Raw genomic sequence first — 25,193 nt, forward strand, 5'->3', positions numbered from 1 at the left:
ATTATTATACAGGCTAGTCCCTGAAATACTCAAGACAGACACAGAACTGGATAACACCCAATGTGTTGTTCTAGACCTGTATGTCTATTCTAAGAAGATTTGTTGACATTGACTTCCCATAGTAGGAAAAACAAATACTATGGATGGTCAAATAGGGGAGGGTCATGTGATTAGTTACTGCAGGGAATATTTTGTATGAAATTCACAGATATAAAACATGTCACACGTACATGCATGCATATAATAAATATATAATGTAAAAATATAAGATTTCTGCAGAATTTATGATATAGCCTACATTTAGCAATCCTGACTGTATTTTGCAATTCAGCACTAGTCCTGTAGGACAAACTAAAGAACACTAAAGTTACATTTTACTTTTGGATTACAAATACATTTGTGGTGTATACCACAGTTTTAATGAGCGTACTGCTATATGGGAATTAATGTTTACGACAAATGACTATGAATATTTACCTCACTCTCTGAGAGGTTTCTGCTGCTGCGTGTCCTTCTTAACTTCAATGCAAACACTGCTGTTATTATTGTCATTGACGCACGCAAAAAATTAGTATGAACTATTTTTAGTAAACTGGTCGAGCTAGAGATACCTCCAAACCAATCAAACATACATCACGCGAGTGCCGCCGCGTGTCTTCCTCCAGCGGGCGTCGCTGTTGTGCAGAATGCTGACGTCACTGCTCGAGCCCGGAAGAAGATTGAGGCGCCAAATTTTGTATTTACCGTTCACGGTCAAATTGAAAGAAAGACGGAATGAATCATGAATCTTAAAGGAAAAGGTGAGCATTTCCATTATTACCGATAATGGTCATTGTTTATGGACGATATACAGCCGTGAAGCAGCAGTTTATATTTCAGATATCGGTTACTGTTAAGAGTCGAGCACACTTTATAATGTTATGTATCTGTTGTTGTTTACGTCGTGTTTACGCTAAATTCTTTGCGCTTGTTCACTTCAGTTTTTTCTTTAAATATATTATTTATCTTTTATTTTTATGTGCAGCGAACGGGGAGCCAAACACCAACAGGTAACGTTAAATTATATAATGCCACATACATCACCGTTGTTGACTGAATTGTTTAATTATTCAGCTAAATTCAATTTTAGCATCAAAGCTGCTTTAGAGAAAATACATTTAAAAGCAAACAGTAAAGACATAAGACAAATAAATGATAAAAAACAGTATACCAATGCATGATATATGCAATTGTTTTCAAAAGATATGAAAAATGTAGGTAATCTATATTAGTAATGCTAACTGTAGTAATAATTTCTCTGTATGATTGTAATTGCACTGTTTTATTCAAAGTGCTATTATAAAATTATGTTTTCTGCCCCCTGACCCTCAGAAATGTAACATTTTGCTAGTTAAAACAAGAAAACTTAGTCAATGATGACATAGTAACGTCCTATACTGACAGGTGGAGTGTACTATACAGAACACTGATGGTGATGTTAGATATATGTGTATAAATTATATACACGTTCCTGTGCACACATTTGATCACTTTTATGTTACACTGTGCTAGAGGAGTCTCTTTATTTGGCAAAGACAATCATTTAGATTTTGTATTGGTTGCACAGAGAAATCTTAAACATTTTCCATCAATGTCCTTTAGCGATGGAGATGCCATTAAGGTGTTTGTGCGGGTTCGACCGTTGACTCAGGGCACCGGGTTAACAACAGATGGCGATCACAATTTGTGCCTGACAGTGACGTCTCCTCAAAACGTCAGACTGCACTGCAAACCTGAGCCACGAAACTTCACCTATGACCATGTTGCTGATATGAACACAAGCCAGGTCTGGTCTGAATAAATCTTCTCTAGTAGGTAAAGATGACTTGTGAAATCATCTCATTCATGTTTTGTTTTTTAACCTCAGGAGGAGGTTTTCTCCAGCGTGGCTAAAAACATTGTGGAGTCGTGCATGAATGGATACAATGGCACGATTTTTGCCTAGTGAGTTGCTGAGTCTCTTATCTTTCGTAGTTTTTAAAGCTGTACCACACTCAACTCAAGATGAACGTTTTTATGGTTTTGTTTCAGTGGTCAAACAGGCTCAGGAAAAACCTTTACTATGTTAGGTAAGTACTAAGATTACTACCAAATACCAGTTTGTATCTCTGAGTGTGTTTGCACACAAACTGCATTATGTAAAAATAATTACAGGTAAAACATTTTACAAAAACAAGTACTTGCTTTTCTATACTAAAAATGTCCAAAACTCCTTGAATTACAGTGTATGAGGAAAAATAAACAAGTCTGTTGCTTCTCTTTTGTTATAACAAGAATTAGTACAAATCAATTTTTTTTTTTAATGGAACATGAATGTTATTTCTTGTGAATATAATCAGCGCTAAAGCTGAAGTAATGAGTAATAAGTATTAGGAAAGTAAAGACAACATTGCTATGTTTGCTGTAAATTGTATATGTTAAAAATAAAATATAATATATAATAAAATATATATGAAGAGACATTCTATACTCTTTTCTCATATTCATCTTTAAACATTAGTTTAAACATTTCTTGACTCCACAGTAGGGCTGTCACGGTTATAACGGGTAATTGACTAATACATTTTGCCGACTATGACGATTAATTGCCTGTTTTAGGAATTTGATGATTAATTGCCTTTTTTATTGCTTTGACATTTAATTCTCAAAAATTTTTTGTTTGTTCATGAAATTATTTTCACACATTGTTGTGATTATTTAAATTAAATATTTTGCAAGGTTTACCACCAACATATTTAAAAAGTAATTATTTAATGAATATATCTTTCAAAAACTGAAAATTCTTCAAGAAATAAACACAAAAAAGTGAGCACCATCTGATACTGTCTCATTTATACAGGCACTGCAGCTCCCCCTTGTGTTTTTAGAGAAATGTGCAATCATTGCGGTGATCTGAAATCATCCCGATGATGACAAACAATCGTGATGAGATGATTATTTAATCGTTGTGACAGCCCTACTCCACAGCAAACAAAGCAGTTTTGGGCCTTTATTGTCCCAGTACTTATGGAGAGCACTGCATGTTGTAAATACTTGTGTTTGTGTGTGCAGGTCCCTCAGAGCTGGATAATTTCTCAGATGAGATGCGTGGTGTGATTCCTCGAAGTTTTGAATACCTTTTCTTTCTCATCAACAGAGAGGTGGAGAGGGTAAGAAATCTATGAATGATTTTAATTCATTGCATTATCGTACTGTTTAAATTGGATATTTGATGTGTTTGTGCACATATGGTTTAGTTTAAGAACCGGTACTTATTCAGAATGAAAAAATACTGAATTGTAACTTGTAGGCCTCCAGTTCCTTTGTTGTATTGTTGTTTATTTTAAAATTGAAATTATTTTCGTCATTCAGTAAATGCAATAAGAATATTGATCAGTTTTCTGTTTATTTTGCAGTCTGGTGGTATGAAGAGTTTCCTCTGTAAGTGTTCATTTATAGAGATCTACAATGAGCAGATTTATGACCTGCTGGACAGCGTGTCCACCAGCCTGTTTCTGCGAGAGGACATCAAAAGAGGCGTCTTTGTGGAAGGAGCCGTGGAAAAATATGCAGCGTCTGCCGCAGAGGCTTATCAGGTCTGATAAGTTGAATGAACAATGGCTAACAAAATAAGCTAAAAAACACTAGTCAGCATAATTAACTGTACAAACTGTAGTTGGGTTCAAAATCGCAAAATTTGTATAAACATTTCCCACATCAGGGCTCCAGACTGCCACCAAATGGTGGCATTTTGCCACCAAAATTTGAGAGTGTGCCACTGAATTTTACATCCAGTCACACATGTGCGACCAGTAAATTTGACTTTTTTGGTGATGTGACATTGAATAGGCTTTATGCCCAGCTGCACTACTTCCTGAACTTCAGCCAGCTCCTTGTTTTCTGTCGGCCATTATTGGACAAACTGATTAATCCAGGTGTGCCTGACCTCAGTAGTCACAACAACAATAATCAGACACACCTGGATTAATCAGTTTGTCCAATAATGGCAGACAGGAAACAAGGAGCTGGCTAAAGTTCAGGAAGTAGTGCAGCTGGGCATAAAGCCTATTTAAAACAGAACATTGTATTTTCTGCATCTATCATCAAAGTATTTATTAGTAATACAGTGTATTACTTAGTAGAAATGTGAAAATTTGGTTAGCATGTTGATTTACGGTATGTGCCCCTAAATTTTCTGGTTGCGCCCCTAAAATTTTCAGTTGGGGGTCACTGTGCTCCTAGTGAGAAAAGTTAGTCTGAAACCCTGCACATTTAACTCCTTTAGTCATTTCAATGCATCTGTCTGTCTAACATGCTAAAAAGTGTCTAGGAACTTCTTTAGTAACCACATTTATATATGTATGCATTTGAGAGACGCTTTTATCAAAATGACTTAAAGTGCATTCAATCTATACATTTTTTGTATCAGCATGTGTGCTAATTGGGGTTGAACCCATGACCTTTGCGCTTCTAACACGTTGCTTTGCCAGTTCAACTACACGACTACTACAGCATCTTGCCAACTTCATCATCTGAAGCTCCCAGAACACTTTTGCAACTCCATAGTAATGCCCTAGCAGCTTAATTCAAATACTAAAATCACGTAGTAAGCCAAGTTTTTTTTTAAACTTCATGATGCCAAGGACCCCCAACTATGATGAACCTTTTGAGAGGGACCACCTTCATATATACATATATATTTTTTTATTTATAACGAATATATAATTAGGTACACTTGTAGGTGGATGTACTTGAACTTGAAGACAACACATTTATTTAGTTTAAATGTATGTGTTTTAGAGCAACTTTGACAATAAATCTTCTTTTATAGCAGCTTTATAGCAGTTTTTTCTGGGTTTTTTTTCTTTTGGGATCCTTAGAACCTAGTTTGAAAACCCCTGGCTCTCAGAATTGGCCTTAAACCATGTGCATATTGTTAGACAATTTTTGTGTATCTCTTTGTAGGTGTTGTCAATGGGGTGGAGGAATCGGCGAGTGGCGTCCACCTCAATGAACCGAGAATCATCTCGTTCACATGCCGTGTTCACCATGACACTTGAGTCAAAGGAGACAGGACAGGAAGTGGTCAACATCCGTACCTCCCAGCTCAACCTGGTCGATCTCGCTGGGTCAGAGAGACAGCGGGACACACATGCAGAGGGTTCACGACTTAAGGTGCTTAATAACTTATAATAATAATTATTATTATTATTGTAAGCATAACATTGTAATAATAATATTTAACCTGTTAACCATATATCAACTCTGACACTTTTGTATTTTTTAACTCCTGTCCTGTGTGTTTTAGGAGGCAAGCAGCATAAACCGATCACTCATGTGTCTCGGTCAGGTCATCATGGCCCTTATGGATGTGTCCAATGGAAAGAACCGCCACATCTGCTACAGAGATTCCAAATTGACATTCTTGCTCAGGGTAAAGCCGCTTTAAAAACATTTCTTTAAATGTACGAAGATGAGTGAATTATGTCTGACTGGTGTTCTTCATGTCATCAGGACTCTCTGGGTGGAAATGCTAAGACGTTCATCATTGCTAACGTTCATCCTGGCTCCAAGTGCTTTGGAGAGACCCTGTCCACGCTGCAGTTCGCTCAGAGAGCCAAGCTCATCAAAAACAAGGTTCAGTAGCAGAGTTTTGTGATGAGAAGTGAAATAACACTTGTTGTAACCTGTGTGTGTGTGTGTTTTTGTAGGCTATGGTGAATGAAGACACTCAGGGTAACGTCAGACAACTACAGGCAGAGGTGCGAAAACTGAAGGAGCAGCTCGCAAATGCTCTTTCACAAACACTCGTCACTGAGCTCCAGCCTGCAAACCAACAAACAGGTACACAGCTCTCACATTAATCATCTATATGTCCTGCATATTATCAGAAACTTTAACTGCATTGAGGATTTTTCAATGTTGTTTAAAATAATTTTATGTTGCAGGCCAGTGTGATGATGAGGTTTCCTATAAAGCGCAGTTCATTCAGGCCATGCACTTCTGGAAGAAAGGACAGGAGGAGAAGAAGGTGACTTTTTCTGTTGAAGTTGCACGTGGAGCTGTTTTGATGTGACTTGTGTTGTTTTTTTCTTTTTAAGTGGTCATGACAAGCTTTTGTTACTGTACCTTCAAAAGTCAGAAATCTATGTTTTTTATAATGTTTTAAAAAGTGATTTATTATCTGTTAAATTTTGCTGAACAAGTAAAACGGCCCAGTTTTCCCCTAAGTCCCCCGTTTTACAGTCAATACAAGAAATGTAATATTTTTATGTAAAATATTGTGTTTTCAACATGTTTAGCTGTAATTGTGTTACAGAAAGTTTTCATGAGGTTTAGTTTTTTGCTTACAGGCGTTTCAAGAGAAGATTTCTCAGCTGGAGACTGCATGGGCTCAAAAAGAAAAGTTCATCCAGTCCAACCGTATGATACTGAAGTTCAGAGATGATCACATTGCTCAGCTGAAGAAAGAGCTTCAGACGGGCCAAAGAGCAGAACCTGAGGAACAAAACCGTCAGCTCCAGGAGGAGATACGACTGCTGCGAGATCAGGTAAAGATCATGTTGTATCTTATAACGTTATTTGTTATGTTACAACGTTAATATAATCAGGGTTCCCACGGGTTCTTGAAAGTTTGTGAATCTGGGGGAAAAAATTCAAGGCCCTGGGAAGTTTTTGAAAATAAACATACATAGATACAAGTCATTGAAAGTTCTTGAATCTATTTTATGCGAGAAGTTTTCTGGAAAAAATCCATATTATTCCCTGTGTAGTGTAGGATAATATCATAAAAATATATGGGTGATTCTCACGAAAACTTGGTTTTAAAAATGTCAAGCAAGAAAATGTAAAAATTGCTTAAATTTACTTTTTTTCCCACCAGACATTGAAAAACAAAGTCTGGAGTAAATGGGAACATTAATTTAAACACTTTTACTTATCATTTAACACTTTTTGTAACATAATTTAAAAAATTAGTTCTAAAAAATCTCATTACCGCAACAGTCAGAAAACATCAACACTGACATATTTGCTGACATGCATTTAAAATCAAACTATTATGCTTCTATTAATTAAATTAACATTTAATAAGCATCTGTTGCGGTAATGATAATCAAAATGTCGTGTAAGCATTCTGACAAGACAATATTTCAAATTAACTGTAAAAAAATGATCTTACCTGGTAGCCATCTTGAAGTAACTGGTCCATGTGCTTGGTCACTCAAAATCAAACTTTATTAAAATTCTGTATGTGTGCTTAAACTGTTCTCAAAAAGTGTTGCGGAGGATGAGAACATCAGGCATGGACACATCATTTTCCTAATTTTTCTTCATTATTATTATACATGAATATTCAGTAAATATTTTTTCTGTCATCTAAAGTAGTCTAGCAAAACATCCATTTATTTTTTTTCTAAATATTTTTGTGTTAATTTGATTAAATTACAACATAACGCATGTTCAAACACAGCCGGACACATTGCGGTAATGAGATTTCAGCAGAAAATGAGATAAAAATTGACAAATTATAAATTCTTATGTTGAAATCACACATTGTGCAAGGTAGAACACAGTATTGTGTTAATTCTGATGCTTTTTAATATTAATATATTACACATTTTATAGCTAAAATCATTAGTGCCGTGGTGTTTCAATGGTTTCGTGAGAATAACCCACATAGACTTTTTAAGCACACGTGCTAAACTGTTGACTTTAAATGCTTATATCTTCTGTATGCGAATGTTGATTCAAACCAAAATGCTTTTTTGCATAGTTGTGTTTGACACATGAAAACATCTCAGGGTTACATATGTAACTGTTGTTCCCTGAGAAGGGAACGAGACGCTGCGTCTTCCTTGCCATAGTTCCTGAGTCCCTGTAACGCCATTTTTGGAAATATTTCAGATAGCGATATACTTCCTTGCTCCCGCGTCACGCTGTCTTTGTCGTTAAGCCTCACCATTGGTTGAATTTGACACCCAAAGTGTCACCGCAGTGACGCAGTGTGAGTTCAATGTATAACAATGTATCTTAAAAGGTAACACAATGTAACCTTGCTCTCACTTAAAATGTGTCCACCCATTTAGTCCTTGAATTTGAGGGTATTATTGGACCTGGGAAATCCTTGAAAGTCCCTTGAATTTAAAGTTAACTGAGGTGTGGTAACCCTGTATAATCCTCTTTGACAGAATCTGTTCATCAGACTATATTTCTACTGCTGTCTAAGCTCATCTAAGTTATGGACCTCAGAGGTAAATAATTGTTTTTAAATGAAAGCATACATTGTCATTTGGTTAGGTTGAGCGTCATCCACGGATTATGCGTTATGCAGCAGAGAACTGTGGTCTGCGGGAGGAGATCAGAGCCCTGCGCTCTCTGGATTCAGTCAGATCTGCTGCTGACCTCGAGCTTCAGTCTTTAACCGCATTGGAGAAAACCTTCTTACAACTGCTGGAGGCTCAGAAAACAGATGAGACCGAAAAAGGTGAGGGACGGTTTTCCAACAACACACTAAAGCAAAAGCTTAAACCAGAAGCATTTTTCTTGGTTAATTATCTTATGTACCTAACGCTTGCCTTGCACAGTACTGTATGGATTCAAAACAAAACTTAAATTAACACATTACATATCCGTTAAAACGTGAAGTGCAAACAAAGCTGTTAAATATTTGTCTTTTTGTGTAGCTCCACCCACTTACTCCACACCTGTCACCATGGAGACGTTATCATCTATTTCTGGGGAGAGGATGAAGGTTCAGCTGCTGCAGAAACAGTCTGAACTCACTGCAACAATTCAGGCATTCGAAGAGTTTAAAGAGATGAACAAGTATGTTACAGTCGTGTGACTCCACACAAATCCTTTTACAAACGTTCTGGATCTTCAGTGGTTATTCAATGGCTACATATATATGTTATGGTCCTCAGAAAACAGCTGGCTGAGTTGGAATCTGAGAAACGGTATCTTGAGAAATCCAACAAGCACCTGGAGAAGATCCTGGAGGCCACTAAAGCCCACAGTAAACAGGAAGTGTCTCAACTCAACAAGATTCACGCTGATACCATTAAGGTAGAGTTGAAATAATTTTGCTTAAATGGACAAAAATTGTACTCTGAACTAAAAAAATAACAAATAAATGAGGAACTTGGGGAATTTAGTCACCTTAACAGATTTAATATTTCTGACAACATCAGTTGATCATTGATTTGATTTAATGGTACATAATGACTTATGTGGCATTCACACTAATAATATATAGTTCCTGAATGTTATTTGGCTTTTATTGATAGCGGCGTGTGTTTTAAGGTCTAAATTAAAGACGGTAGCAGTCAGGAAGTTGTGTTTTTAGAGTGCATATACTGTATATTATAAGCATAAGCAAGCTAGCAAGATATACGCTTTGCGTGTCAGCGACGACTGCACCTTCAGTCTTAGGAGAGAACATCCAGTTTGCAGTCTGCATCCAGTTTGCATTTGTCTATGTACTGTTTATGCCTTTATGTCAGTTTTTGATTTGTGTCTGTCAGTTTTATCCATGTTCGGTATCATTGAATGGATAAACTAAAAACTTAGTTATTTACATCTCAGCATACTTTAAAAATGTTCAATGAACTGTTTTAAATAGATCTGCTTTGTAATAATTTACATGTTAATGACTGTTCCTCAGATCTTAACCACACCCACTAAAGGCTATAACCTGAGGAATCGAGTGGTGCTGCTCTCCAGCCCGGACTATCTGAACGGACAGTTGGGAGAGAATGATGTTGATGACATCCAGAATGAACAGCCACCTCCTGAGATGAATGAGCTAGCCTGTGAGGCTCTTACTGAAGAGCTCACGCAAATGCAGGTACTCAAAATATTCTGTATCACTTATCCGTTTTAACAGCTTTGACAAAGTTTAAAGTTGACATGATAGGTTTTTAGAGCAGTAGAGCAGAGCAGTCAACATTAAAGGGGTGCGGGGGGGGGGGGGTATAAAGCTATTTCATGCAATCAAGTTGAATAGTGAGGTCATGCTGTACCATGGGGTGTGCCGGAAATACAAGGAGCTGCTAGGTTAAGCTGCTTTTTTATCCAAACTGAGTTATCTTCTAAACAGGCTGTAATGCATGCTGCTATGGTTGGATCATCTGGGTGAACTGAGAAGTAAATCTGTGTGTCATCATCATAACAGTGGTAGGAGAAGCCATGCGCCTGTATGATAGGTCTTAAGGATTTTGTGTAGGTGGAGAAAAGGAGTGGGCCAAACACTGATCCTTGAGGGACCCCAGTGACCATCTGGAGAGTTGTGGACAATGCACTCCTCCATAACACCCTTAAAGTCGCGATGAAATTGAAATGAAAAACTATATATATATTTTTAATATTGTGGTATTATTAACAAATGACTTATCTGTGAGCTTCATTATTTTTTTTAAATTTGTGTGTGCTCATAATTTTTAATAAAAAATGCAAATCTCCTCCCCTCCTAAAAATGATCTCTCTTCACTTCCGGTCAAAAGTATGGCAGGTGGGCGGGGTCCGGGAGAAGATCGCAGCGATTAGCAATTAGCAACACGACCCAACTTCAAACGAGCCAATCAGATCTCGATGGACAAATTCAAATCTAGCCCTGCCTTATTTCATCTCAAAAGCCGTTTCATTCGGATATACGTCACCACGTGGAAAATAAGGCAATCGCTACTTTTGTTTCATGGCGACTTTAAGGATCTACCCAAAAGGTAGGATTTGAACCAGAGGAGAGGAATACCTGTGATACCTAGTGATGCTTGGGTGGCTAGCAGGATTTTATGGCTAACTGTATCAAAGGCTGCAGATACGTCTATATCAGGGCTGAGGATTTGGGGCCTGAGTGCTTGTTTTCCAGTAAGTTGTTCTGAGGTGGATACAAATGTACCTGGATACCTGGTTGAAACAGCCCTTTTTCTGTCTTTGAGAGAAAGGTTCAGTATGGATTTGTATGGATTCAGTATGGGCCAGTTTAAATGTGGATGGAAAAGTGCCAGTAAGCAGGGAGGTGTTGATGATATACTGGCGTTAGTTTTTTTTATATGGCCTGTAAGATATGGTAGGAGATTGGGTCGAGGTGGTTGGGTGACTAAAGAGAAGTTTTATTCCAAAGTGTATTTTCATCATATTTAATCAAAATACTATCATTGGCTTTAAGAAATGTATGTATTTTCGTATCTAAGTAACTAATTATTGTTTTAGTCTGATTCACATAAAAATTCGGAAGTTACATAGAAGTTTCATGATGTTTTTAGTTTCATGTTCTGAATCTGCATATATCTTGTCTGGCTTTAGGAACAAGCTCTTCGTGTTCAGGGCCAGTTAGATGAAGAGGAAGCAAAGAACCGGAAACTGCTCCAGCAAATCAGCAAGCTGGAAGAACAGGTTACCACAGCAACAGAGCAGTCCAATCGCAAGGAAGAGGTAGGTGTTTGTAACATGTTCAGATTATCTGATTGGCTGTTGTTTTGAATTGGTGGTTTGATAATGCGCTCTGTCCACAGATGTTTAGTGTTGAACGGCGCTCGCTCTTGGAGGAACAGGAACTTCTGAAGGAAAGAATCAAGACACTGGAGCAGCAGCTTGATGATGACAACAGAGATATAGATGGTAAATCTCGAGTCAGGTTCAGCTCTTTAAATACAAATCATTCATCAGTATGACATTATGTATCTGTTTGTGATGGCAGTGGTGCGGGTGGAGGTGCGAGATCTGCGGGTGGTCCTGCAGTCCTCTGATAAAGAACTGGAAGACACTCGGACAGAACTTCAGAGGCAGAAAGAAGAACACGAGAGAGAGACCACACAGCTGTCCAAGAGCCTGATCAGCACACAACTGGAGCTGGACAACGTCAAGTACAAACTTACACATAATTATCGTCAAAGTTAGAGATAGGCAATATGCTTTTGAAGATTAAGAAAAACATACATTCAGTCATATACTTTTGACCGTCAGCGTACATTGAACTGTAACCTGTCTGTCTCTCTCAGATTAAAATGATATAACCTGTCTGTCTCTTAGATTAGGACATAACCTCTTTCTCACTCAGATTAGAAGGATGTAACTTGTTTATATTTTGTAAATGAGAAGGATGGAACCTGTCTGTCTCTCTCAGATTAGAAAGATGGAACCTGTCTGTCTCTCAGATTAGGATTTAATCTCTGTCTCTCAGATTAGAAGGACATAGCCTGTCTGTCTCTCTCAAATTAGGATATAACCTATCTGTGTCTCTCAGATAAGGACATTGCCTCTGTCACTCAGATTTAGCCTCTGTCTCTCAGATTAGAATTTAATCTTTGTCTCTCAGATTAGAAGGACATAGCCTGTCTGTCTCTCTCAAATTAGGATGTAACTTGTCTGTCTCTCTCAGATTAGAAGGATGGAACCTGTCTGTCTCTCAGATTAGAAGGACATAACATGTCTGTCTCTCTCATATTAGAAGGATGGAACCTGTCTGTCTCTCAGATTAGGATTTAATCTCTGTCTTTCAGATCGGAAGGACATGGCCTGTCTGTCTCTCTCCAATTATGATGTAACTTGTCTGTCTCTCTCAGATTAGGACATATCCTCTGTCTCTCAGATTAGAAGGACATAACCTGTCTGTCTCTCTCAGATTAGAAGGATGGAACCTGTCTGTCTCTCAGATTAGGATTTAATCTCTGTCTCTCAGATTAGAAGGACATAGCCTGTCTGTCTCTCTCAAATTAGGATGTAACTTGTCTGTCTCTCTCAGATTAGAAGGATGGAACCTGTCTGTCTCTCAGATTAGAAGGACATAACCTGTCTGTCTCTCTCAGATTAGGATGTAACTTGTCTGTCTCTCTCGGATTAGAAGAATGGAACCTGTCTGCCTCTCAGATTAGAAGGACATAACCTGTCTGTCTCTCTCATATTAGAAGGATGGAACCTGTCTGTCTCTCAGATTAGGATTTAATCTCTGTCTTTCAGATTAGAAGGACATAACCTGTCTGTCTCTCTTAGATTAGAAGGATGGAACCTGTCTGTCTCTCTCAGATTATGATGTATCTTTTCTGTGTCTCAAATTAGGACATAGCCTCTGTCTTTCAAATTAGAAGAACATAACCTGTCTGTCTCTCTCAGATTAGAAGGATGTAACCTGTCTGTTTATCAGATTAGGATGTAACCTATCTGTCTCATATTAGAAGGAAATTGCCTGTTGGTCTCTCTTAGATTAGCAGGAAATAACCTGTCTGTCTGTGTCTAAGATTAGAAGGAAGTAACCTGTCTGTCTCTTTCAGGTTGGAGTGGGAACAGGTTTTGGAAAAGCAGCGTGTCCTTCAGGATGCATTTGACACGCTGCAGGCCGAGTTTCAGTTCGAGCTGGATCAGCACACACAACAGATGGAACTGAAGAACCGAGAGTGTTCAGAACAACAAACGCAAATTAACGTCAGTTCAGATCCTTCGCTGTCGTTCATTCATCTCCAATTTCTTTATATGTCTCGGTTTTAACACTTACTGTGTTGTGCACAGTACGCATGATGTGTTCACTGTAACCCCAGTTATCCAGGGTCATGCATACTTAAATGATTTGAAATAAGTTGTCCTGAATCAAATGTTTTGACTGTTTGCTTGGATTGTGTTTAAAGGAGTTGCAGCAGAGTCTGCAAGCAGAGAAAGACCAAAACAACAGCGTGAGATCCCAGCTGACTGCACATAAAGAAAGTGTGTCCAAGTGAGTGAGAGACGCACACAAACTACTAGGGGTGTAACGGTACGTGTATTCGAACCGGACCGTTTCGGTTCAGGGCTTTCGGCACGGTGCGCACGTGCACCGAAAGGCCGAATGCATTTTGTGTGCGCCTGTGCGGAACATAATACGTGCGTTTCCGCACGAACATATTAAGTGGCGGAAGTCTCCGCGTTCAGCGCAAGTCTTCTGTCAAACATATAACATAATTCGGCCCTCAGAAAGATTTTTATTTACTTAGTTGTATATCCGTTTGATTATTGATGTAAACGTTTACGTGTCATATCTAAAAGCGCATGTTAAACGCGTGTCAACGCGCTGCTTTGTTCTTTCAAAAGTGCGTGAGAGGATGCACGTCTTTCGTTGCTACGCATTCATGAGACGCACTTTCTGTGACAGCAAGAATAAGGAATGCGTGATCAGATTTTTCATCTGCATATCACGTCAATCATATCATTGTCACAATGCGATCAGCTGGTCGGGACAGAGAAGAGCTGTAACCCGGGCTTACTCAGCTGTTACTCAGCTGCGGAGGGGTTCGTAAGTAAAGTCACAGCTTACATTGACAACACAAGCAAAGATTAGGAGAAACGTGCAAAAGATCAAAGATGGCTATGTATGCAGCTCACTAATCTCAAAATGAGTGTATCATCATGTTGCTTGCTATGCAGTTACACATAGAGCAGTAATATTATTTTTATACAGAGATGGTACATAGCCAATTCAATTCTGTGAGTTAAACAATCCAAAATAAATCAAAACAGAAAATTTTTAGTGGCAAAAATGTAGGCTAATAGTTCATAAATGTATTCAGGAATTGAATTTGTTAGTTCAAGGTTTTAGTAGAAAAAGTTTAAGAGAAGGTTACCTTCTGTTATAAAATAATGTAAAAAATAACTTTGCAGTAGTATTTTATTTATAATTTTTTCATTTTATATATATTTTATCTGTTATATTTTAATAAAGTGTTTAAAAAAGTGTAAACAAATTGTAAAAAAAAGTTTAAAGTAATAAACAACCTGCAGTTTAATGTTTGCATTTCTCCCTTACTGTACCGAAAATGAACCGAACCGTGGCTTCAAAACCGGGGTTCGCACCGAACCGTGATTTTTGCGTACCGTTACACCCCTACAAACTACAAGAATCAAATAATGTTTATGGATTGCTGTTTAGCTTGCTTTTGGAAAGGGTTGAAGACGTGTTAAATTTGCGTGTGTGTTTTTTAGAGAGCTTGTGCAGTCCATAGAGGAGAATGATTCTTTAAAGAAACAGATAATTGACCTGACAAACAAAAACCGACAACAGGTGTGTACGCAATACAAATATTAGTGTTTGTGTATGTTCTGAACTAAAGCTTAATAGTGTCTGTATGAACATGTGACAATATCTGTAGATGTCTTTAGGTTCTGATGTGTTTTTGTGCAGTGCGAGGAGATCGATGCTTTGAAGCAGAGTTTGTGTTCAGCCAATATGGCCGTCAGTGATCTCAAACAGAAGATCGAACAGGACAAAGTAAGTTTACAGAAACGACCTCATCTTAAGGATTAAGGATGTGTGAAGACTTATTGCGTGTGCGCCTTTGTGTATAGGATGTGGTTTTGGAGCTAATGCAGAAGACCAGAGATCTTCGAAGCGAGGCCGCTGAGAAAGACCAGACTGTGTGTTTGCTACGAGGAGAGATTGCTGACATCAGCGTGAGTAACAACTCTTGGTACACACAGTTTACCCATGATGCTTTGCAGAGATTGCGTTGATGTTGTGGTGTACCTGCAGGTGAAATATAACACGGTGTGCTCTGAGAAAGAGCAGATGAAGGAGAAGACCTCAAATATGCAGAATGAACTACAGGAGCTGCGAGAAGCTTCGGAGAGACGTCTCGCCTCTGACCGTGTAGAGGTTTGTGTTTCTGGGTTTGTTTGTTCTTCAAGGTTCTTTAAGAGCCCAGACTAAGTGTGTATTTGTGTGTGTCACAGCTGGAGCTGATACAGGAAGATCTGGCGTACGCTACAGATGAGGTGGAGAGACTCAGTAAAGTAGTGAATGAACAGACCGCTTTACTGGAAGATTCAAAGGCCCTTAACATAGAGAGAGAGAACAATGTCAACACGCTGAAGGAACAGGTACTGCAAAAGAATTAATGTGTAGTCATCAGGTTATTGTCACAAAAAACAAAAGATTAATCAGGGTGAAACATTCAGTAACACGCATGGATTGATGTCTTTACAGGTGAAACAGCTGAATGAACAGATTGACTTGTTGAAAATGAGAGAATCTGTCAATCAACCTTCAGATGTCCCCGCCACACCTAAAGGAAAAATGCAGGTGTGTGTTTGATAGCACTTGATAATTAAAGTACGATCCATTGTCTGATACCTGTGTGTGTGTTTTCAGACGCCCAAAACCCCAGTTGGGTTTAGTTCGAGTCTGTCTCAGGTGTTGGAGTGTCAGGAGAGAGAGCTGGAGAGCCGACGTTCCTCCATGATCACAATGGAAGTTTTACTGGAGGAACTCAATGCTGAACGCACCGCCAAGAACCAAGAGATTGACAGATTAAAGGTTACGCTCATACATCCCACGTCATGTACCAAAGATACATGGTTTAATGTCAGAAAACATGCATAAACAACCCTGAAGAAAATCAAATTGAGACTTTTTGCATTGCAATATTTTCATGGCTCTAATAAAACATCATCACAACCACCAATTCCCATTATGATATACACTCGCCTAAAGGATTATTGGGAACACCTGTTCAATTTCTCATTCATGCAATTGTCTAATCAACCAATCACATGGCAGTTGCGTCAATGCATTTAAGGGTGTGGTCCTGGTCAAGACAATCTCCTGAACTCCAAACTGAATGTCAGAATGGGAAAGAAAGGTGATTTAAGCAATTTTGAGCGTGGCATGGTTGTTGGGCCAGACGGGCCGGTCTGAGTATTTAACAATCTGCTCAGTTACTGGGATTTTCACTCACAACCATTTCTAGGGTTAACAAAGAATGGTGTGAAAAGGGAAAAACATTCAGTATACGGCAGTCCTGTGGACGAAAATGCCTTGTTGATGCTAGAGGTCAGAGGAGAATGGGCCGACTGATTCAAGCTGATAGAAGAGCAACTTTGACTGAAATAACCACTCGTTACAACCGAGGTATGCAGCAAAGCATTTGTGAAACCGAAAAACATGCACAACCTTGAGGCGGATGGGCTACAACAGCAGAAGACCCCACCAGGTACCACCAATCTCCACTACAAATAGGAAAAAGAGGCTACAATTTGCACAAGCTCACCAAAATTGGACAGTTGAAGACTGAAAAAATGTTGCCTGGTCGGATGAGTCTCCATTTCTGTTGAGACATTCAGATGCTATAGTCAGAATTTGGCGTAAACAGAATGAGAACATGAATCCATCATGCCTTGTTACACACTGTGCAGGCTGCTGGTGGTGTAATGGTTTGGGGGATGTTTTCTTGGCACACTTTAGGCCCCTTAGTGCCAATTGGGCATCATTTAAGTGCCACGTCCTACCTGAGCATTGTTTCTGACCATGTCCATCCCTTTATGACCACAATGTACTCATCCTCTGATGGCTACTTCCAGTAAGATAATGCACCATTTTTACAAAGCTCGAATCATTTTAAATTAGTTTCTTGAACATGACAATGAGTTCACTGTACTAAAATGGCCCCCACAGTCACCAGATCTCAACCCAATAGAGCATCTTTGGGATGTGGTGAAACGGGAGCTTCGTGCCCTGGATGTGCATCCTACAAACCTCCATCAACTGCAAGATGCTATCCTATCAATATGGGCCAACAAAGAATGCTTTCAGCACCTTGTTGAATCAATGCTATTAAGGCAGTTCTGAAGGCGAAAGGGGGTCAAACACAGTATTAGTATGGTGTTCCCTATTAATCCTTTAGGTGAGTGTATTTGTATATATACCCTGGACCACAAAACCACTCATAAGTTGCACAGGTATATTTGTAGCAATAGCCAACACATTGTCTGGGTAAAAAAAACTTTATTTATCATTAGTAATATGTTTTGTTAAGGACTTAATTTGGACAACTTTAAAGACAAAGCTCAATATAAGCGGGAAAATATCGCATTTATAATCACGGATTTTAAATGAATGTACTGATAAATTATATTTAAATGATTTATAAACTGCTGAATATGCAAAAAAGTTTTGTATTTAACTCTTTCACCGCCAGCGTTTAAAAAAAAAAGTTGCCAGCCAGCACCAGCATTTTTCATGATTTTCACCAAAGTTTAATGCCTTCCAGAAAATGTTCTTCTTTAAATATATAAACATACAATATATCAAATGAAAGAACAGACTCTCGGCTTTCAAACAAAAAAAAAACGTTTCATCCTACCTTCAGAAGTTCTTTTGTAATCAGCTTTTGAATATGGGTAGGTTTCTGCAAAAACACCACATTTTGAGCAAAAAGCAGAGATAATTCCATTTTTGTTACGGACTTTTCATAGAGATCCCATTCAGAGCGATCTTTAAAACTGACACGGACATGCAGCAGCTTGCCATAGGCCAATACTTCCGGGTTTAAAAAGTTGCGGAAAGACGGAAAAACTCGTCATTGGCAGGGAAGCGTTTTCTGTTGATTGACGAGATATCTCGTCAATGGCGGGGAAAGAGTTAATAACAGAACATTTATTGATAAAATATGAATAAAGTCTTATAAAGCCAATAATAGTCAAAAATCTTTGGCAAAACATTTCTTATAAGTCCTGTAAGATTCAACCAACTTATATTTTGTGTTGGTGTTTGTGTGCATGTAGGCCCAGCTGAATGAAAAGGAGATCATGCGAATGGAGATCCAGACACTGTTGGACACATTTCTCACAAAACAGAATCAAGTTCAGAAGAACAGCAGCACGAGTCAACAAGAGTGAGTCATTCATTCATTTACTTATTCATTCATTCATGATGTGTTTACAGTGTAATCTCTTTATCCTTCTATCTTTATAGAGATCTACAAGAGACCATACATCTATCTGTGCTTCGAGAACTACAAGAAGAGCGGAAAAACAAAGTATCTGAGAAATGATTTCATATGAATTAAACAGCAGTTGGATAGTAAATGAAATGCATATTTGTTGGTTATTTAATTTAATTACATTTATGTACAAAAATGTTTCCAGTTGGGTGGACAGCTAAGGTACAGAGATTAATTTTATCCACAGCTGGCACATCTGTCTGTCTGTCTGTTTGTAAGGCAAATAATTATTGGTATATCTGTCTGAAATCTGTTTAGCTTGTATAAATTGAATTTCTCTGTTGTCTCTTTTCAGAACTCCCTGATGTTGCAGTTAACTGATGCTCAAACAGAGTAAGTACAGTTTTTGTATTTTTAAATTAATGTTGCTGTGTTGGGCTAGTAAAGTTTAGTGTACACTATTTTTGGGGAAATCAACCTTTGGGTATTTATCATCTGCTTTAGCTGAACAAGAGAAAGTATTTTTACTTATTAAGCACCTTTTTAGACAGGTTATGATGACATAATGCATCTGAATTTAATTTTAATGTTAAAAATGTCAAATCTAAAAGTGAGCTGAATATGACTGTTGCTCTGCTATAAACAGTTGTAGGTAAAAATTATTATGGAAAAAGGGTAATATGTCCATGTATGACTAGTAATACCTGAACTTCCAAGTACTTGCGCAAATCCTTGAATTTGCGAGTGTCCAGTTTAATAATCTTGTTGCTAGTAAAATTACTCCCAGGATTTAAGTTTGTGTCATGTGAATTTTTTGCTTGAGTTAAAAATTTTCAAATTGCGCGAAGGACGTTTGGTGTGTACTCTCCATAAAACCCATCTTCGATTCAACTATCTGCATGAGTAGATTACATACAAAGTCAATGCAAAGATGTGAATAGACCCTTATTTGCTAGGGGGTGATGTGAATGATGCGAATTAGGAGCATCAAGTTGATTATTTTCAACCTGCGCGAAGACAAGTATATGAGGTGAATAGCGCGTGTTTTCGCAACAATTGCGCCACCCAATTCACGTTATTTGCATCAAGTTTGCATCTATTCACTTTAGAGCTGCAACTAACGACTATTTCTTCTGTCGACTAATCTAGCGATTATTTTTACGATTAGTCGACTACTCTAACGACTATTTTTTATTATTAATACAGTGTTCTTTTTTTTATTAGCTATTCAATCTGTTGGATAATCTGTTTTTCTACTCTGTCTGATCTGACAGTCATTGTTTGTTTTATTGTATTTTAACACAACTGAATGCTTTTTCACATATTATCTGTTCTGTTGTCAGACCTATAGGGGTGGTTTCCCAGACAGGGATTAGACTAGTCCTAGACTAAAATAAATGTAAGAGCTAAACAAACTGAAAACATCTTGCACTGACATATCTTAAAATACATCAGTGCCCTTAGTTTGGCCTCAAAATGCACACAAGTAATGTTTTTAGTAAGGCATGTTTGTTTAAACTAATTATATTTCTTAATTAAACAAAGGTCTAGTCCTGGCATAAGCTAATCTCTGTCCAGGAAACCACCCCAAAGACTATTAAAATAGTGACTAAACATGACCCAATAACCTTGTTTTTAATCCAACCAGCTGTTATTTTAACTACTAAGTTACTAAAATCTTGATTTATAAACGCGACATCGCAGACAATTCGGCGCAAATTAAAAAAATGCCATTACACAGAGTTACTACAGAAGGCATGCGCGGGCATAGGAGAGAGAGAGCTCGCGCACAAGCTCATAGAGAACCTGTGTGTGTGGGAAAACACTGCTAACCTTTCATGATAAACTCGAATCAGTCGTCTTCTCTGCCAGTAACATCTAACGTTTACGTGAAAATGCAAGTACACAGAGGAATCCGCATGGAAAACACAGCCAACTTTTAATTCTTTCATTCAGTGTCATGTATGAGAGGCGCTATCTAGGGGCTTCACGCAGAGAAAGAGAGAGAGCGCGCGTGCACGAGAGGCACCACCGAGCGCTCACAACAATAAATGAAGCCGTTTTAAATGAAAAGAAAATTGTAAATGTTGCGGCCATTGTTGATTTTGTGGCGCACACAAACAAATCAATGTATGGATAACACTGCCAGGAGCAGAAGCCGCCATTAGGTGAAATGAACGTAAACAGCGACGCGTCGACGCGTCGTTGCAGCACTAATTCACTTCTTTGCATTGACTTTGTGAGTATTCTACTGCCGCAAATTGTTTAATTAGGGGTCAAGCCCAGAATGGGCGAAGACCCCTATTGTATTCGTTAGTTTTCTTCTTCTTCTGCCATTGCGTCTATGGCAGCCCATAGCAGCATACATAGGAAAGTTATGAAATTTGGCACACTTTTAAAGGACTATCCAAAAAGTCTCCACAGAAAATTTGGAGTCTCTATATCAAACCCGCTAGCACCACCAACAGTCCAAAATTGCACTTACGTTTTTGCTTATTACTTCTGATCCATAAGGCCTAGAAACATATCTTGTTTCCTTTGATTCCTTGGCTCAAGACGATTCAAATGGATCCTATGACGTCATTTTCCGTCATGAAATTTTTTCCGCCATTTTGAATTATTCGTATAACCTACTTTTGCGAACTCGTCCTAAAGCTTTTGCCCGATTGTCAAGAAAATCGGTATGTAGCATCTACACACCCTCAGGGCAAAAAGTTATGGAATTCATGCCGATTCGTTAATCCGTTTCCGTAAACCATGTCAACAAATTTTACGAAGAGCGCTAAAAAATGGATTTGAGGCTAGCCTGGTTAGCCAGACCTACATCAAGATGTAAGGTCTGGCAACTCTTCACACAAACGGCTCAATGCAAGGGGCTGGATATAAGGTTGTCCCTCAAAATGCCTCTGCACGCAATAGGATAGCGCTATGACCACTCAGAGCAACGAAGAAGGTGACGTAGTTACCGTAACCAGTCGGCAAAACTCCAAACACATCTTTCTTGCTTAAAAAGGACTTCAGTAGGGTTATTTGCTCTTCACTCAAAGAAAAACATAAGTCTAAGTCCTCCAGAGTCGCGGCCAAAGCCGCTTCAAAAGAAAGCTGTTCGCCAGCAGCCATTCTTTGTTTTCAAGTAGGAACCGTTGCAGCTCTGTCGTCATCATGTTAAGCCCGCCCCACAGACGCTACACACGATGTGATTGGCCTGACCAAATTTTGGTTTTTGGAGCTGTTAAGTGTATTGTGAGTGCCTAGACTAAACCCTGGCAGCAAATATATTTTGCGGCCGCTAGGGTGCGTCTAGATTTCTAGGCTAATTTGAGGCTGTATCTTCGCCAAACTTAAGCCTATTGACATGACACTTGGTACTTTTGATGGCAGTCAGGACCTGAGGGTGCATGCACATTTTTGTCACAACGCCACCTAGTGGTCAGATAAATGTTTACATGCCTAAAACTTTGGCTGCGGTCAACATATTTTTATGGGACTTGTTTCCTTGTAGTCCTGAACTGTTGCCGAGTCCAGCGATACTAAATATGTCAGGTTTTGCCTTACGCTTAGCCCTGCGCAGCAAAAAAGCGCTTAAAAACATGTGTTATTCTGATCGACTCGAAAATGCCATAGGAAGAACAATGCATTACCTTCTGAACAAAATTGGCGCTTTATTGAAATTTTCATCAGAAATGCCCGAAATTTTACCTTTACATTTTGTGTTTTTACACATAAATGGTTATAACTTCGCAACAAAAAAAGATTTTTTCACCAGATTTGATACGCTGATGTATGACCACAGTCTGAGGCTACACAAAAAAATTTGTATGCTTGCACCACTAGTTGGCTTTATAATTGAACAAAACCTTTGAAATCAAGCAACCTTATGGGCAAACAACTGTTTCTTCACTAAACTAAAGTGTATAGTCATAAAACTAACTAGATGCAACACAGTTATGATCTGAGGGTGCATGCACAATTTTGTCATGGTGCCACCTAGTGGTTTTGAGATAGAAATATGGTATTTTTTACCTAAAACTGCTGCTACAGTACAACTAAAACCTTGAGTCATCATGGATTAAGCCTTTAATGGCTTGAAGTATAATCATTGGTGCATTCCAATTTACTCCCTAGCAACCAATGAGAATCCCTTATCAACCATTTTTGCAAGAGCTATATCTCTGCATCAGAATATCGTAGAGACATAGGGGTGGGCTCTTGACTCATGACACCACTTTAACATTTTGTGAGCTTAGTATTGCCACTGCAAGCACCACTCACATTTTCTTCAGTGTTCTAGTTGTCAATGCTCTTCGAGAAAAGTGGGAGAGATTTCAGTGAATGAAAACACAGCTTTTTGCTGATAACTGTTATAATATTTTGCATGAAATCAAGAGATTTTCCTAGGTTCTTTAAACTGTTAATCTGAACTCAACTTTACTTTTTCTGTGCCATTTTTGGCTTGACCCCGGCAATTGCTGCTTGCAGCTATATTTTGCTTTGGTGTGCACACCCCATAAGAGTTTAAAGATCCCCCGGCTGAGTAATAGTAGCGTTGTATTTGGAGAGGTCACTGAGATTCATTGCGACTCTGTGTATGCGTTACAGGTTACAGCGTAATGAGGTCACACTTGCCCAGTCTCAAACATGTGTGCAGGAACTCACCACTGAACTCAGGAATCGCTGTTTGGAGCTCAGAGATCTGCGAGAGAAAGACCAACAACAGGAAAAACTGCAGCAGGTCAGAGAGAGGAAGTGACTTAAAAATCTGATATTTTTCACTCTGATGTCATTGAAAGCCATATTAGAGTTTAATGTAATAAATAACAAAAATGCAATATAAGAGTGTCCTAAAAGTACCACATGTACTGTGAAATCGTATGTGCTATCCTTAATATTAGTAATGTTTGTATGACAGCTAATAGCTTTTAAAGTGACTTGATTCAGACCTGGTGCAATGTTTGAGATTATATACAGTAGCATGGGAAGATGGACAGGGAATTCAGCAAATTTACATATTTTTTGTTTTATGGGGTGAGTAAATTACAAAATTAAAAATTTTACTTAAATGGTTCATTTGAGCTCCTGTGATGTCATACAGGAAGTTGAAGTACTGAGGAAGCAGGTGGATCATCTGACTGAGGAGAATGGGAAACTGTTGGGTCACCAAAACCCCAAGCAGAAAATCGAGTACCTTGTCAAACTGAAGAAGGAGATCACCAAACTACAGGAGGTCAGACTGACATAAATATATCGTAACTGATCTCTATACAAAATACAAAGAGATGCACAGAAGAAACTTGTTTAGATGCTCTTTACTGTTGTGAATCACAGAAATAAGACACATACAGGCTTTTGTTTGTGATATTATTTAAGTGAGCAATGACGCTGAACTCTGAAAGTTGCTGTTTTATAAACTGTGTGTCTGATTTTAGGAGAACGGCAAACTCAGACAGGTTCTTCACATGGAAGAGATTCCTACAGCAGGCTTACAACATGCACAACCTTGACATCCTACATTCTTTTTATTAATAAATTAGATTTAATTTTAGTTTTTAGATCTTACATCTGATGTTTTTGTCTTATATGAAAGCCATTGTACAATGTTGTTGTTTTTTTTTTAAGTTGACACAAACAAAATGGCTGGATATGTATCTGAACGGTAGCTATTTGTACTTGTAATTATTTTTCTATGAAATGTTTTTATTAAAGCCATCTAAGTAAAAAATTTTACATAAACTTGTGCTGCTCTTGTTTATTTTCTCTTAATTTTGATAAGAAGGTAGAAAGACCAAACATTTATGAATAAACATATACATTTTTGTTTAAATGGCACCTCTCTGTGATTGTGAGACCTGTGAGTAGAAGTCCCGCCTTTAAATAAAATGAGCCAATCATTACAGACTGTATTGGTTCTGTACAGTGTTGTGAAATGGTAACTGCAACATTAATGAAATTGGTTTTGATATGGGATTTGGTCTGGTATAACAAATATGGCCACATATTTAGTTCAGAGACTTTTTAGAGAGATGTTGTATCAAGCTTGATATAAGTGAATACGTTTTGGGTTAAAGGGCCTCATTTAAAGAAAAGATTAAATAATTCATGACATCGATTGCATGAACCGTGGGCATTCTTCATGATACACATTTATTGCCAGTCACACAATGTGTGCTTTGTTTTTATTTAAATCCTTTACATTCAGTCTTATGTATATAATACAGCAAAATAAAAGTACAAACAGTACACTGAAAAACTTGCTTGCTCTTGCTGTCTTATTTCAAAGTACAATAAAAAAACTTTATTAAATTAAATATTTCATAATTAAAGTTTCATTATTCTTGATCTCTATCTGCCTCAAGGTTAACTAGAAAAGTTAACCCACAACAGAGTTGACCATCTAATTATAATAATACAATTATTTCCTCACGGAGAGCCAGAGAGTGATTCTTTGATATTTTTTTTAAACAGCAGAATAGATCCTGTTGATCCAACATTTGATTT

At 38.1% G+C, this 25,193-nt stretch overlaps 1 protein-coding gene across 1 annotated transcript; it reads left to right on the forward strand.

The window, feature by feature from the left end:
* Window positions 1-674: 674 nt before the first annotated feature.
* On the forward strand, window positions 675-25,060 carry kif15 (kinesin family member 15). The gene is made up of 35 exons (XM_065291230.2): window positions 675-800; window positions 1,025-1,049; window positions 1,642-1,825; window positions 1,907-1,983; window positions 2,071-2,108; window positions 3,091-3,188; window positions 3,435-3,614; window positions 4,984-5,193; window positions 5,327-5,452; window positions 5,533-5,655; window positions 5,730-5,862; window positions 5,967-6,049; window positions 6,372-6,569; window positions 8,317-8,503; window positions 8,703-8,844; window positions 8,943-9,084; window positions 9,683-9,865; window positions 11,323-11,451; window positions 11,532-11,637; window positions 11,717-11,882; window positions 13,287-13,437; window positions 13,638-13,723; window positions 14,965-15,043; window positions 15,164-15,250; window positions 15,328-15,432; window positions 15,512-15,634; window positions 15,712-15,858; window positions 15,965-16,060; window positions 16,130-16,294; window positions 18,541-18,650; window positions 18,731-18,794; window positions 19,054-19,091; window positions 23,298-23,430; window positions 23,791-23,922; window positions 24,125-25,060. Exons 1-35 carry the CDS (start codon window positions 782-784, stop codon window positions 24,197-24,199), a joined length of 4,140 nt encoding a protein of 1,379 aa, XP_065147302.1. The 5' UTR covers window positions 675-781; the 3' UTR covers window positions 24,200-25,060.
* Window positions 25,061-25,193: the final 133 nt, after the last annotated feature.

This window comes from Paramisgurnus dabryanus, chromosome 23 (assembly GCF_030506205.2).
Source record: "Paramisgurnus dabryanus chromosome 23, PD_genome_1.1, whole genome shotgun sequence".
Taxonomy (NCBI): domain Eukaryota; kingdom Metazoa; phylum Chordata; class Actinopteri; order Cypriniformes; family Cobitidae; genus Paramisgurnus; species Paramisgurnus dabryanus.

Coding starts and splice junctions, on each gene's coding strand:
- kif15 (XM_065291230.2), top strand. Junction 5,863..5,966: donor GCCTGCAAACCAACAAACAG/GTACACAGCTCT, acceptor TTTATGTTGCAG/GCCAGTGTGATGATGAGGTT. Junction 15,044..15,163: donor CAAACAAAAACCGACAACAG/GTGTGTACGCAA, acceptor GTTTTTGTGCAG/TGCGAGGAGATCGATGCTTT.